At 46.0% G+C, this 16,681-nt stretch overlaps 1 protein-coding gene across 1 annotated transcript in view; it reads left to right on the top strand.

Moving 5' to 3' along the window:
• The window catches only part of acer3 (alkaline ceramidase 3), a 177,362-nt gene that overhangs the window by 145,815 nt on the left and 14,866 nt on the right, over positions 1-16,681 (top strand). The window contains exon 8 of the mRNA XM_085999681.1: positions 406-513. Coding sequence (XP_085855807.1) covers positions 406-513 — 108 coding nt within the window. The remainder of the gene's footprint in view (positions 1-405; positions 514-16,681) is intronic.

Here is a 16,681-nt window from a genome sequence, read left to right as displayed (position 1 = left end):
AAGACTCGCCGTGCTTTTGTGTGTTGTACATGGTCAGGCATACCACAAAGAACTGTGCTGATCTTAGTCGATGCAGTGGCAATTGGCCTCGGTACTATTGAGTGAGGGTATCTGCTGCTGATTGCTATCCCTTGATTCTTGCTGCAAAGTGTACATGTGTGGATGTTGGGTGAGGACACAGCTGATCGTGGCCGAAATGCCCCCAGAGTTGAACAGGCTGTCGACGCTCGTGGGCAAACCTCACACGTGAACAACTGTTACTTGGTGAAAGAGCCAGTGGCGTCCATGGAACTGTACCCCAGAATAGGTCAGCACCTATGGAGGTAGACGAGGAAATTGCGAGAAAAAGTAATGCGTGATTTTGGATGATTTTTGAAATGTAATCAGTGCCTTTCCTCTCCCTAGGGACGTCCGGCAAAAGGTGCCATTCCATCTCCTAGGTGCCCTGACGCAGTTTCATGCATGGTGGCACATCCTAACAGGCCTGGGCTCCTACCTGCACATTCTCTTCAGGTATGTTTCATGTCCACATTCTTTCTTACAGGTGCAAAACAATCTTAAAACTACGTTTCAGCTCCCTTCTCCCAAGAAAATGCTGGTTCCACTGTCTCCAATTTGTTAATTCACCTGCCAATCAAACAAACCTATAACTGACCCCAGTATTCACTTCAAGAATACAGATCATTAAAATGGCACACATCTAAAGGTTATTTTACATAGTATAATGTTACTGTAATTCAAAATGTGTCAGCAAATCCAATTCACTAGTAGTAAGAACATTTCTTACTCCCATCATTATATGTTACTGAAATACAACATGGAATTACCTCCCCATGAGATTCAATGGCATTACCATTGCTGAATACCCCACTGTCATCAGCCTGGGGATCATCATTGACCAGACACTCAACTAAACCAGCCACATAAATGCTGTGGCTTCTAGAACAGGTCAGAGGCTGGCTATTCTGCGGTGAGTGTCTCAACTCCCCAAAGCCCCTCCACCATCTACAAGGCACAAGCAAGGAGTGTGATGGAATACTCTCCACTTGCCTAGATGAGTGCAGCTCCAACAACACTCAAGAAGCTCAGCACCATCCAGGACAAAGCAGCCCACTTGATTGGCAACTCATCCCCTCACCTAAATATTCCATCGCCTCCACCACCGGCGCACCGTGGCTGCAGTGTATACTATCTACAAGATGCACAGCAGCAACTCGACGAGGCTTCTTCAGCAACACCTCCCAAACACGCGACCTCCACCACCTGGAAGGGCACTTACAGCAGATGTATGGGAACACAATCACCTCCAAGTTCCCCTCCAAGTCACGCACCATCCTGACCTGGAAATATATTGCCGTTCCTTCATCGTCGCAGGGTTAAAAGTTTGGAACTCCCTACCTAACAGCATTGTGGGAGTACCTTCACCACACGGACTGCAGCAGTTCAAGAAGGCGGCTCACCACCACCTTCTCCAATTTCCTTTTGAAAGTTATGATTGAAGAGCAGGGAGTTCTGGTCTCCTGGCCAACATTCCTCCATCAACCAACACCACTAGATACAGATTAATTAGCCATTCACTCATTGCTCTTTCTGTGATTATGCTGGGGGGGGGAAATGTCTGACCCAGAATAACTAGTTGAACTTCAGAGTAATTAATTGGTTGTCAGGACATGACGTCAGAGGGACATGATGAGACGCGATATAAATGCAAGTTCTTTTTTTTTAAACCCCTCTACTCATCAAGTACTCGACCATTGTAAAAGTCATACTTTTATGTTATTTGGTCAGTGCTCAAGTTATTTTACAACTTCTGTAAGTAAGTAGATGTTTATTGCTTTCAAAAGCCAACCTTCTGTGGAAAGTTTATATTGTGCAGCGACAGCACAATACTAGCCCAGTGTGATCTCATTCCACTCGGAATTTACCGCAAAAACTGTACCCTCTTGTGGTTTTAGTGAGAGAGATAACTTTACAGGCTGGATTTCTGCATTTGGCAGAAAGAACTTCCACTTCTATTATGCCTTTCAAATCAAATCAAATCAAATCAATTCAACTTTTATTGTCATTGTTAGTGCACAAGTGCAGTACAACGAAATGTAGGCTTGCGGCTCCCGAGAGTGTACATTTGGATTAAGACATTTAAACATTCAACATACATTTGGCTTGTAGTATATTAACATAAATATAACCATAATAAAGTGCATTGGCAGATGTGCAGGCTTTAGAGTTTATTTGTGGAGCTCAGTAGGATGACAGCCCTGGGAAAGAAGCTGTTCCTAAATCTGGTCGTACGGGTGCGAATGCATCTGTAGCATCTCCCAGATGGTAGGAGGGCGAACAGACTGTGGCTGGGGTGGGTAGGGCCTTTGATGATGGACCGTGACCTCCGTAGACAGCGTTTCTGGTATATGTGCTCTATGGTCGGTAGCCGGGTGCCGGTAATGCGTTGGGCAGTTTTGACTACCCGCTGCAGGGCTTTCCGGTCATAGTAGCTACAGCTGCCATACCATACTGTGATACAGTTTGTCAGGATGCTCTCTATAGTGCAGTGGTAAAAGTTAGAGGGGATCAGGGGTGACAGATTACATCCCTTCAGCCTCCTTAGGAAATATAGGCGCTGCTGGGCCTTCTTCACCAGAGAGGAGGTGTTGATGGACCAGGAGAGGTCTTCCGTGATGTGGACTCCGAGGAACTTAAAACTGACCACCCTTTCCACCACAGCCCCATTGATGTGGATGGGGGTGTGACTTCCGCCTTTTGACTTCCTGAAGTCCACAATGATTTCTTTTGTTTTCTTGGTGTTAAGGGCCAGGTTATTATCGGCGCACCACTTCACGAGATGCTGGACCTCCTCCCTGTAGGCTGACTCATCGTTGTTGGTGATCTGGCCTACTACCGTGGTGTCATCCGCAAACTTGATGATGGTGTTGGAACCATGAACAGCCACACAGTCGTGGGTGAAGAGGGAGTAGAGGAGGGGGCTCAGCACACACCCTTGTGGGGCCCCCGTGTTCAGGGTCGGGGGGGGAGGTGTGATTACCTAATTTGACAGACTGGGGTCTGTTTGTTAGGAAGTCCAGGGTCCAGTTGCAGAGGGAAGTGTTCAGGCCAAGAGTTTGGTGGCCAGCTTGTTGGGGACGATAGTGTTGAATGCTGAGCTGTAGTCTATGAACAGCATTCTGATGTAGGTCTCCTTACCATCTAGGTGATTCAGTGCCGATTCACCACCCCAGGACGTCCCAAAGCGCTTTACAACCAACAAAATACTGCTGTAATGCAGGCGAATGCTGCCTATTGTCCTTGAGGGTGAACTGCTGAAGTTTGTCATTTTGGTTTTTCAAGATTACAAAGGGAGTTAACCAAATTAAGCCAGGCAAAAAGAGTAATTTATAGTGAAGGGTTAAATTAGGACGTTAGTACGAAGGGAAGCCATGTGGAACTTGATGTCCCAAAGGGTAATAGAGGAGCTATCAGAGCAGGCCTTTGCAGCAGACAGTCTGCAGGGGTTCAAGAAGTAATTGCATGTGTATGTTAAGGATGTACAACCACGGACCTCAGAGGGAAGAGACTCGGAAGGAGAATGTAAGGATGGGAGAACTCTATCTTCACAGAATCACAGAATCTACAGTGCAGATAGAGGCCATTTCGGCCCATCGAGCCTGCACCGACACATATCCCACCCTATCCCCGTAACCCCACGTATTTAATCCCCTAACACTAAGGGTCAATTTATCATAGCCAAATCAACCTAACCTGCACATCTTTGGACTGTGGGAGGAAACCGGAGCACCCGGAGGAAACCCACGCAGACACAGGGAGAATGTGCAAACTCCACACAGACAGTCGCCCGAGGCCAGATTTGAACCCGGGTCCCTGGCGCTGTGAGGCAACAGTGCTAACCACTATGCCACCGTGCCCCCCGATCTTGTAATGATCTCGAAGGGACGACTGCTTCTTGGGACTCTGAGGGAGTGCTGTCTATTTTAAGGAAGTTCATGCTGGAATTTGTAATCTACGCATACTGACTCTGGAATAGTATCAATTGCTGTGTCTCTTGCATCTTTTGTTATTGACGAAACATAATGGCCCAGAAATTAGGTTCGGCGTGCAAGCCCCCGATGTGCAAGCCCCCGATGTGCACTCACCCGGCGCGCCGACATCTGAAGCCTGGGCCTGCTTGGAATTCCTGTCACTGGCCCGGTTCAGATGTCGGCGCGCTGTGCTTACCTGATCCAGCGGCGTAGTTAGTTCGATGTGCCGGCTGGGATCAGGTGAGCACTGTGCAGCCAATCAGGGGAGGGGAAACTTCATGAGTTTGATAGTAAGAACTGTCAAACTCATGAAAAGTACGGGCGCCCAAAAGACTAGTTTAACTTTAAATAAAATTTTAAAAAACATCCCAAAAATTAAATAAACTATAAATAACTTTAAAAAACTATTTTAAACAATTAATCACATTTAAAAAAAAATAATAATAATAATTTAAACAAAAATCGGGTCTAAAACTACACTTACCTTACTGTAAAGTCCTTAAAAACAATAAAGTTGTGTTATAATTTTAAGTAATAGACCACTTACCTTAAAGAATGAAGTCCTTGCGTCTCCTTTTTACATTCGTGAAAAGGAGAGGCCCTTACACACGCACAAACTTGTGGAAAAAAGGAATTTCAGCGCGCACGCGAAGACTCCTGCGCGCACGCGTTCGTCCTCTGAACCCCTTGGTTCAAAGGACAGGAAATGCCAGTTTTCCGTGTGAAAACCGGCACTTCCATCGGGCCCACGCGTGAGTACACCGTCCGTACTCACGCGTTGGGCCCGGAATTACTGGGCCATTAACATAGTCATAGTGTCAGGCTGGAGAACACTTTCAGGCCATCTAGCCCATCCATACACCGTATTCTCTTGCATTTGCACAACAACAACAACAAAAGCTTGCATTTATATAGCGCCTTTAACATAAAACATCCCATGGCGCTTCACAGGAACGTTATCAAATAAAATTTGACACTGAGCCGCATGAGATATTGGGACAGGTGACTAAAAGCTTGGCCAAAGAGGTAGGTTTTAAGGGGCGACTTAAAGGAAACGAAAGAGGTGGAGAGGCTTAGGGAGGGGATTCCAGAGCTTAGGGCCTAGGCAGCTGAAGGCACGGCTGCTAATGATGGGGCGAAGAAAATAGGGAATGCGCACTAAATACACTTACTAACTGCAATATATGGAAAATTGCTGTTTACCCAGATTACCTGCCTTTTGTAAAGTATGAGTAGAGAAATGTAGGGCAGTTTTCAATTAATATATTGCATCCTCTCGCATTCCCCACAATGTGCTACTTTGTTCCGGCCTACTCCCTAAGCTTCTGCTGCTGTAGAATCACCTTGTAGGGGGCACATGATATAGCCTCTCTCCCACTGTGGAGAAGTCCTTGGCCTCCCCTTGCTGCCTTGTTCACTGCAGGAGTTGCAAAGTCTGGAAACTTTACCATGTAGGGAGTTGTGGCCATGAAGCTCGTATTTTGCTCCTCCTTGCACACTGTATTGATGCACGCAGCTCTACAAACAGCATGTCAAAGCATTGAATGGATTCTCTGTTCTCGGCATTTGGAAAGCGATGCCCATTATATGACCGAAAAAAGGATGACCAAAAAATTGATAATCAAGAAAATAGAATGAGAGTAAATTAGCAAGAAATATAAAAGCAGATTGTAAGAGCGTCTACAAGTATGTAAAAAGGAAGAGAGTAGCAAAAGTAAGCGTTGGTCCCTTAGAGGCCGAGACAGGAGAAATTATATTGGGAACAAAGAAATGGCAGATGCTTTAAACAAATATTTTGTATCTGTCTTCACAGTAGAAGACACACAAAATATGCCAAAAATAGTGCGGAACCAAGGGGCTAATGAGAGCGAGGAATTTAAAGTAATTAATATCAGTAGAGAAAAAGTACTTGAGAAACTAAAGGGACTAAAAGCTGACAAATCACCTGGACCTGATGACCTACATCCTAGGGTTCTAAAAGAAGTGACTGCAGAGATGGTGGATGCATTGGTTTTGATCTTCCAAAATTCCCTAGATTCAGGAAAGGTCCCAGCGGATTAGAAGACACCAAATGTAACCCTGCTATTCAAGAAAGGAGGAAGAGAGAAAACTTGGAACTACAGGCCAGTTAGATTCCGATCCGGGGCTTGGTCCAGCTCCCGGCGCGCAGTGCTTGCGTATCCCAGGGGCGCAGTTAGTTCGATGCGTCCCCTGGGATCACGTGGGCCATGGGCAGCCAATCGGAGCAGGGAAAAGCCCATTCATAAGTCTGACAGGAAGTGCTGTCAAGACTTATAAATTCTACGGCCCCAAAATAGCACTAAACATTCAAATAATTTTTTTTAAAACATCACATTTTAAAAAAACTATAAATTACATGAAATAACTATTTTAAACAATAATTTAAATTTTTGAAAAAAATAATTTTATATTCTAACCGGGCTAAAAATAAACTTATCTTGCTTTAAAGTATTTAAAAATAATAAACCTGTGGAAAAATGTTTTTAATTTTAATTAATTCACCACTTGTAAAAAAACAGGCATTACGCCTGCTTTTTACATTTCTAAATCCTGCAGGCTTACGATCCCGGAGAAACCTGTTTTTAAAAAAAAAAAACGTAAGTTCGATGTGCACGCACTGCCTCCCCCGCGCACGCGTTCGACCTCTGAACCTCTTCGTTCAGAGGAACGGAAGTTCCGGTTTCCCGCGCGTGCGCAGTGCATGCAGGAAACCGACACTTCCATCGGGCCTACGGGTGAGTACCCTGTGCGTACTCGCCCGTGGAGACCCGAATTTCTGGGCCAATATTTTATGAAAAATAAATCGTGTTTGACAAATTTATTAGAGTTTTTTGAGGATGTAACTAGCAGGGTAGATAACAGGGAACCAGTGGATGTAGTATATTTGGATTTCCTAAAGGCATTCGATAAGGTGCCACATAAAAGGTTGTTAAGCAAGATGGGGGCAAGATATTAGAATGGATAGAGATTGGTTAACAGACAGAAAAACGGCGAGTAGGGATAAACGAGTCATTTTCAGATTGGCAGGCTGTAACTAGTGGGGTGTCGGAAGGATCAGTGCTTGGGCCTCAGCTATTTATAATCTATATTAATGACTTAGATGAAGGGACCGAGTGCAATGTATCCAAGTTTGCCGACGATACAAAGCTAGGTGGAAAAGTAAGTGTGAGGAGAACATGAAGACCCTGCAAAGGGATATAGACAGGTTAAGTGAGTGGGCAGTAAGGTGGCAGATGGAGTATAATGTGGGGAAATGCGAGGTTATTCACTTTGGTAGGAAGAGTAGAAAAACAGAATATTTTTTAAATGGTGAGGGAGTTCCAGAATTTTGGTGTTCAGCGTGATTTGGGTGTCCTAATACAAGAAAAACAGAGTTAGCATGCAGGTACAGCAAGCAATTAGGAAGGCAAATGGCATGTTGACCTTTACTGCTGGAGTGTTGGAGTATAAGAGTAAGGAAGTCTTGCTACAATTGTACAGGGCCCTGGTGAGACCACACCTGGAGTACTGTGCACAGCTTTGGTCTCCTTATTTAAGGAAGGATATACTTGCCTTAGAGAGGGTGCAACGATTGATCCCTGGGATGAGAGGGTTGTCCTATGATGAGAGATTGAGTAGATTGGGCCTATATTCTCGAGTTTAGAAGAATGCGAGGGGATCTCATTGAAACATATAAGATTCTGAAGGGGATTGACAGGGTAGATGCTGAGAGGTTGTTTCCCCTGGCTGGAGAGTCTGGAACTAGGGGGCATAATCTCTCAATCAGGAGTCGGCCTTTTAAGACTGAGATGAGGAGGAATTTCTTCACTGAGGGTTGTGAATCTTTGGAATTCTCTACCCCAAAGGGCTGTGGATGCTGAGTCGTTGACTATTATCAAGGCTGAGTTAACTAGATTTTTGGACTCGTGGGGAATCGAGGGATATGGGGATCGGGCGGGAACGTGTTGAGGTCGAAGATCAGCCATGATCTTATGGAATGGCGGAGCAGGCTCGAGGGCCCATATGGCCTACTTCTGTCCCTAATTCTTATGTTCTTTTATCTGCTTCTTACCTGAGCATCGACAATGGCCAAGGACCAGCGGATTCCTAGCAATTTGACCACCATACTGACAATTGCAAGTAATCCTAAGCCCTCAATGTGAAAGTCCCATTCGCGAAATGACACACGCCACAACTACAGCAGTAGCCATCAGATTTTTTATTTACATTATTCATCTGATGGCTTTTTCACAGAAAACATCAAATTTCACCCAAGTGACTACCCTTGTGACTATTTGTGCAGTATCTTTCTCTTACGCATGCTCCTACGTGGTGCTTCCCCTGTGGCTTCAGCAGATGTGGAGGCCCCTTGCTCACTTTCCTGCTGCTCCTGTCTCGACACCTTTGGCGGGCGTCCTCTGGGGTTGCGAACCTGTGAGGGCTCGGCAACAGTCTGCTGCTCCTGCGGCTGTGCAGGGGTTGAGACGCCGATCTCAGTTGGGTGTGGACTCTGGTGGGGCTCTGACCGAGGGGCCTGCAGTGGCATGGAAGTGTGAGCGCTTGGAGAGGAGCCCCCACCAACTTCCCTCTCATGGGTCAGGTCCCCCTCAGCGCTTGCAAGTGGCTTGAGGGCACCTTGCTGCACATCAGGGGGGCCATGGGGACCCATATCTGCACTGGCAGTCCTACTCAGAAGGACTTCCATGAAGGTCTGGTTTCTCTGTTCAATAGATGACCATTGCTCCTCCAGAGATGTCATTCTATTCTGTTTTCTGCACTCTGGCGACTTATCACCTCCATGGAGGTTGCCATCCTTTCCATGGTGATGCGTTCGTGCGCCAATGACTCCACAAAGGCTCTGCTCATGTTCGCTGTGGACTCCTCCATTCGCTCCACACTCGCAGCGACCCTGGAGACAAAACCTGCCAGAGACTCCTGCATCTGTTCCTGGAGTTCCAGCACCGCTGATCTTATGGATGGACCCAGAGGCAGAGGGTCGACATGCAGCTGAGCCGAGCTGGCAGAGTCCTGCGCCCTCCGACTAGGACTCTCCACTGCTGTCCCTGTCTCTACAATCTGCTGATGCTCACTTGTGAGCTGTGATACACCAGGTGACAACACTACTCTATGTCCCGAAAGTCCCACCGAGGTGTGAGTGTCTGCGCTGGTGCTGGGTGAGCTGAATTCTGCTGACGCTGCGCCCTCAGAGGTTGCAGCTTCCTCTGAGGAGTCTTGAGGTTCATGCTCTTCCTCCTGGCTAGTGGGGACGGGTGCTTGCGATGGTCCTGTGGGGGAGTAAAGGAAAGAGTCAGAGATGTGATGCCAAGGTTACATGCACATTGCATAATGCAGATGATCATAAGTCCATCTGTTCGAGCTTCAGAATCATTATCAGTGACTCATGCAATGTCAATGAGAGAGATGGAAAACTATTCTGTCACCAGCTTGCTGTGATGCACCCCTCTGTCCGTCCCCCACTTGCGCATCTTCCTCCACGCCTACGATCTCCAGGACCGCCTCCCAGGGGGTGAGGTGGGCTACTGAGGGTACCCCTCCTCCTGTCCTTGCTCGCTCTCTTTTATTGTGAGCTCTCTTTTCCTGCAATGAGGGAGACAAGTGGAGGTTGAGTGAGAATGAAGGAGTGAGTGTGGAGATTCCATAGCATAGATACTTAGAAGGAGACAAAGATGGAGTGAGGTGGCAAGACCAAGTGCCCTCCCTGTGTGTTGTCAGTTGTTTTCATAGCATCACAGTGATGGGGCGTGTGAGGGCTGCATAGTCGAATAGTTAGGTGAATGTGAGCATAGATAGAGAGGGAATGGGTAAGGGTGCATGGATGTGGAGGAAGAGATTGCTAAAGCTGAGTGCTGGTGAGGAGAGGCAATGGGGATCAGATTGAGGGTGATGGGAAATTCATACTCACTTTGCCAGCGCGCAGAAGGTCATGAAATCTCTTCCTGCACTGAATCCAGGTTCTGCGGGTTACTGATAATGAGTTGACCTCCTCTGCCACCTGGATCCACACAGCCTTGGTCTGCTGGGGAGGCTTCTTCCTCCCTGAAGAAGGGAAGAGCAACTCTTTATGAGCTCTTGCTCCCTCAACTAAAGCCTGCAGGGCAACGTCATCGAACCTGGGAGCAGACCTAGGTCTCTGGCTGGTCATTCTGCCTCCAGGTCCCTCTAACATGAAAGGCCAAAAGGTTGGCAGTCATAGAGTCATAGAGTAATACAGCACAGATAGAGGCCCTTCGGCCCATCGTGTCCATGCCGGCCATCAAGCCCTGTCTAATCTAATCCCATATTCCAGCATTTGGCCCGTAGCCTTGTATGCTATGGCATTTCAAATGCTCATCCAAATGCTTCTTAAATGTTGTGAGGGTTTCTGCCTCCACAACCCTTTCAGGCAGTGAGTTCCAGACTCCAACCACCCTCTGGGTGAAAAAGTTCTTTCTCAAATCCCCTCTAAACCTCCCTCCCTTTACCTTGAATCTATGCCCCCTAGTTATTGACCCCTCTACTAAGGGGAAAAGCTCCTCAGCATCCATCCTATCTATGCCCCTCACAATTTTGTACACCTCAATCATGTCCCCCCTCAGCCTCCTCTGCTCCAAGGAAAACAAACCCAATCTGCCCAGTCTCTCTTCATAGCTGAAGCGCTCCAGCCCTGGTAACATCCTGGTGAACCTCCTCTGCACCCTCTCTAACGCGATCACATCTTTCCTGTAGTGTGGCGACCAGAACTGCACACAGTATTCCAGCTGTGGCCTAACCAGTGTTTTATACAGCTCCATCATAACCTCCTTGCTCTTATATTCTATGCCTCGGCTAATGAAGGCAAGTATCCCATATGCCTTTTTTACCACCTTATCCACCTGTTCCGCCGCCTTCAGGGATCTGTGTACCTGCACACCCAGATCCCTCTGACCCTCCGTCTTGCCTAGGGTCTTACCATTCATTGTGTATTCCCTTGCCTTGTTAGACCCCCCAAAGTGCATCACCTCGCACTTTTCCGGGTTAAATTCCATTTGCCACTGTTCCGCCCATCTGACCAACCCATCTATATCGTTCTGCAGACTGAGGCTACCCTCCTCGCTATTTACCACCCTACCAATTTTAGTATCATCCGCGAATTTACTGATCATACCCTTTACATTCATATCCAAGTCATTAATGTAGACCACAAACAGCAAGGGACCCAGCACCGATCCCTGTGGTACCCCACTGGCCACAGGTTTCCAGTCACAAAAACAACCTTCGACCATCACCCTCTGCCTTCTGCCACTAAGCCAGTTTTGTATCCAATGTGCCAAGGCACCCTGGATTCCATGGGCTCTTACCTTCTTGACCAGTCTCCTGTGCGGGACTTTATCGAAGGCCTTACTGAAATCCATGTATACCACATCCACTGCGTTACCCTCATCCACACACCTAGTCACCCCCTCAAAAAATTCAATCAAATTAGTCAGACATGATCTTCCCTTGACAAAGCCATGTTGACTATCCCTGATTAATCCTTGCCTCTCCAAGTGGAGACAAATTTTGTCCCTCAGGATTTTTTCCAGTAATTTTCCTACCACTGATGTTAGGCTCACTGGCCTGTAGTTCCCCGGTTTTTCCCTACTACCCTTCTTGAATAATGGTACTACATTAGCGGTTCTCCAGTCCTCTGGCACATCCCCTGTGGCCAGAGAGGTCCTGAATATATGTGTTAGAGCCCCCGCAATCTCCTCCTTTGCCTCACACAGCAGCCTGGGGTACATTTCATCGGGGCCTGGGGATTTATCCATTTTTAGGCCAGCTAAAACCGCCAATACCTCCTCCCTCTCGATGTTAATATGTTCGAGCATATCACAGTCCCCCCGCCCTATTTCTATGTCTACGTCGTCCTTCTCCATAGTGAAAACAGATGCAAAAAATTCATTTAGAACCCCTCCTACATCTTCCGGCTCCACACACAGATTGCCACTTTTGTCCCTAATGGGCCCTATTTTTTCCCTAGTTATCCTTTTACCCTTAATATACTTATAAAACATCTTCGGATTTTCCTTTATTTTGCTCGCCAGTGTTATTTCATGGCCCCTCCTTGATCTCCTAATTTCTTTTTTAAGTATCCCCCTGCACTTTTTGTACTCCTCTAGGGCTTCCTCCGTCTTTAGCCTTTTGTATCTACCAAAAGCCCTCCTTTTTTTCCTAATCCATTCCCGTATATCCCCTGACATCCACGGTTCCCTGTGGTTTTTGGAACCACTCTTGACCTTTATGGGAACATGTTGCCCTTGTATGATCTCAATCTCCCTTCTGAAAGCCTCCCATTGCTCCGATGCGGATTTTCCTACAAGTAGCTGATCCCAGTCCATTTTGGCCAGATCCTGCCTTATCCTATTAAAATCGGCCTTCCCCCAATTTAGAACCTTTATTTCCGGCCCATCCCTGTCCTTTTCCATGACCACCTTAAATCTTACCATATTATGCAGAAGAAGCAAGGCCTGTTGCAGACCTTAAATGCAGCAGCAACGATGACATCATCGGAGGCGACTTTCAGACTGGAAAAACTCATTGGCCACGGGTTCCCACACGTTGGAACTCAATTGGCCAATTAAGTTAAAATCGCATCAGTCTCCCACATCGATTTAGATTCGGGTGGATAACACGAAATGCGGATTACACGACCCCAGCCCCCCCCTGAATTAAAATCCAGCCCATGGTATTTAAGTGGGTAGCAATCTCTCAAAAAGGGATGGTCTTATGCCTAACGGCCTTTCCTGTTCCTAAAAATTCTATTCTTAAGCTGTTTTTTTTGTCTTGTCATGAAGATCTATATTCTTGGGACAAATCTACCTCAAAACTTTAGAGATAAACATAATTAAACATCAACAGTGGTTCAAACTAAACTGAAATGATGAGAAAGAAATAGAAGCAAATTTCTAGGTTTCTGCTGTGTCGTGTATATCCTCATCGTAAGGAACAGCTGTATTAAGTGTTGTGACATGGCCATTTACCCTTGTAGCTTGGGCGTAGTTTGGAGCTGCGAGAAAGACGAAAGGAAATCCATAGACTGGAAAGGCCACCCTGTCAAACCTGCTCTATCCAGAGTCCATGTATGATTATTCTATTGCAGACAACACTTCTCCCACACCACCCCCTGTTGATCTCCTACTTCAAGGAACACGAAGCTCCCATGGGGAAATTAATCAAGTTGTACTATTACTATCGCTAACTATCAATCCCCCCTACTCAAAGAGAGTTTTTAAAGCTGTTAATTGACCCTGAACATTCCGAGTTTGTTCAATATGTCCAGTATCTCCTTGTGGGGGTGGGGTGGGGGGGAGTTTTTTTCTAATCTCCGCCCTTGCTCAGAGCTTGATGAATTTTGTATTTGTGTCCTCTCATCCTGTGCTCACTGTCCAAGTTAAATAGCTTGTTTTACATCCACCTTTCCTGTACCTTTCATTATTCTGAAGACCCTGTATCGTGTCTCTCCTCAGTTGTCTATTCTCTAAAGTAAGTTCCATTGCTTTCGCCTCTCTTTTTATAACTTAGTCCCCAAAGATCTTTAACTAACCTGCACACGCTTCTCTGCACCGGTCGCCTGTCATTTTAATTCAACGCTCCATTCCCACTCGGACCTCACTGTCCTTGGCCTCTTGTATTGTTCCACGGAAGCGCAACGTAAACTCGAGGAACAGCACCTCATCTTCCGATTAGGCACTTTGCAGTCTTCCGGACTCAATATCGAGTTCAACAATTTCCATAACCTCGGCCCCTATTTCATTTTTTCTTGTCATTTTTCCACTCCTTTCCCCGCCCCGCCCCCCCCCCCCCCTTTCCTTTTGTTTCTCTCTCACACCTGGCAGCTATCTCTTGCCCTGCCAGTACACTTTACACCTAATCTCAGCCTATTACCATCTCGTCTAACTTCTAATACCTTTTATTGTCTCTTTTTTACTTCTTTTGTTTCTTTTATTCTTTTGTCCGATCGCAGCCCTGCCTCCGATCTATCTTTTCTTTCCAGTTTTGAAGAAGGGTTCAACCCGAAACATCAACTCAAATTTCTGTCCACGGATGTTGCCTGACCTGCTGAGTTTTTCCAGCATTTTCTGTTGTTCTTTCTAACGCATCCTTTGACATAAGATGACCAAAACGACACGCCATTATTAGCCTCACCATAATGTTGGTTCTTAAAGCAACAAAACTCTTCCCCATTCAGCGAGGGTGAAAGCGGTTGAGGTCGTGGCTTCCAACCCTCGCTTGAATTTTATTTTTCAACCCCAGTTTTGTTTTAAACTCTAAATCAAAGCCAACTACGAATATTCGTGGTTGAACGATCAAATGGTTTTCAAAGTAATGAAAGGTAAAGATATGGCTGACATAAAGAGGGCAACTTAACTTGGACAATGAGTACAACACAACAGGACATGTGTACACAATTCACAAGTCCTCCAGCAGATTAGAAATTAGAAGATAAATCACTCCTCCTCCCCCCCACCCCGCCACCGGCCCAAGAATAATGGAGACTTGCAACATGCCTGGAGAAGGTAGTTAATTTGGGATCAATTGGCACCTTTAAAATTAAGCTAAATTGCTCTCTGTTGAGGAGGGGTATCAAGGGTTATATAAATATTAATATCATTGATTTGATTCTTTTATTCACAAATGATGGGGAATGAATTTAGTATTCCTTAAGATCAAGATATAGGTGTCAGCCGTGGCTCAGTGGGTAGCACTCGCGCCTCAGAGTCAGAAAGGTTGTGGGTTCAAGCCTCGCCCCACAGACTTGAGCACGTAATCCAGGCTGACACTCCAGCGCAGTGCTGAGGGAGTGCCGCACTGTCGGAGGTGCCGTCTTTCAGATGAGACATTAAACTGAGGCCCCATTTGCCCCCTCAGGTGGACGCAAAAGATCCCACGGCACTATTCGAAGGAGAACAGGGGAGTTATCCCCGGTGTTCCGGATAATATTTATCCCTCAACCAACATCACTGAAACAGATAATCTGGTCATTTAACTCCTGTTTCTGGGAGCTTGCTGTGCACAAGTTGGCTGCCACAGTGACTTCATTTCATTGGGACGTCCTGAGGCTGTGAAAGGTGCCATATAAATTCAAGTTCTTTCCTTCTTTTTATAGTGGATGATGTGGGAGAGGGAAGATCATAACAGACAAATCATACATCGATTCTGGATGGAGGAGGTGTGACGGGATGAATGGCCTTTCCTTGCTTCTGATATTTATGTTCTTGTGTGTTTGACGCGCACATTTGCTAATGGCAGATGAAGGACACTTACTGGGTTCCATCTGCACGGCTGATTTTGGAACAAGGAGACATGAATTAACAATTAATTTTTGAAGGATGGTTAGGAAACGTGCTGTAGAAGGCAGGGGGTCAAGGGGCACATTGCAACGAAATGGTTGGAGTCAAAAAGCCAGACCATGACCTGGGGGGTCAAGTGCAAGGACAGATTTGGACTGAGAAACAGAAAAATAAAAAGGGAATGTGTACTAATTAAGTGGGGTTACGTTTTTGAAATAATTGGGGAAGGAATTGGCTAATTTAGCCTTTCAGCCGATTGAAAAGATAAATTTGTTGCCAATCATTCTGACAGTATTTGATTTTTACTCGATGCTAATGTATATTCTAGAGAAACAAGTGCGCAGTATGTGGAGAAAAGGGTAAGACCGAAGGGATGCAACCATTTAACACTTATGCTGGAAAATGTTTTTGCTGCCAACTCGTCGGGGAGGGGATGGGTGGAGCGTTGTTTTCCAGCTCTATAAAATGACAGTAAAGCAACTTGCCAGATTGCAATTAATGTCGGTGGTTGACCCTTTAATCATCTTGGGTTTTTTTTTTGCCTTTGTGATGTGCCTGATCCTTTTACAGCACTTTCCAACTCGCTGCTCGGCTCAGTTGCTTTTCTGTATCAAAGTGGGGTGTGAGTGTAACTTTTTGCTGTTAGCAGAGAGTCAGTCGTGTCTCCTGACTAATTATTGGCAATTGAATGCCAACGAATGGGGCTCTGCATATCCATGCAAGCACACATTACAATGGTGACTGCACTTTCAAAATTACTCCATTGGCTGTAAAGCACTTTGGGGACAGCCCGAGGACATGAAAGGCATTTTATGAATCCAAGACTTTTTTTTCTCTCTTCATGCATGCAAAGAAGTCCTTTGTGCTAGGCAGGGAATGAAACGAGGGCAGTATAAATAATAGTTAAAGTTGTATAGAGCCGTATCAAGTTACATTTGGCATGCAGTGACTGTTATTTATGTACGTACGTAGGCAGGCATGGCAACTATTCTGCACCGGTGGTATTCCACCAACATCAATGCGATGAATATAAGAACATAAAAATTAGGAGCAGGAGTCGGCCATTCGGCCCCTCGAGCCTGCTCTGCCATTCAATAAGATCATGGCTGATCTTCGACCTCAACTCCACTTTCCCGTCCGATCCCCATATCCCTTGATTCCCCTAGAGTCCAAAAATCTATCGATCTCCGCCTTGAATGTAAAGAAAGAAAGACTTGGATTTATACAGCGCCTTTCACGACCACCGGACGTCTCAAAGCCAATGAAGTACTTCTGGAGCGTAGTCACTGTTGTAAAATAGGAAACGCGGCTCCCACAAACAGCAATGTGATAATGACCAGA

Source organism: Somniosus microcephalus, chromosome 10, assembly GCF_052327205.1.
Source record: "Somniosus microcephalus isolate GS21.2 chromosome 10, FLI_Smic_1.0, whole genome shotgun sequence".
In the NCBI taxonomy this organism is placed as follows: Eukaryota; Metazoa; Chordata; class Chondrichthyes; order Squaliformes; family Somniosidae; genus Somniosus; species Somniosus microcephalus.
This window is presented reverse-complemented; position numbering and strand designations above follow the sequence as displayed.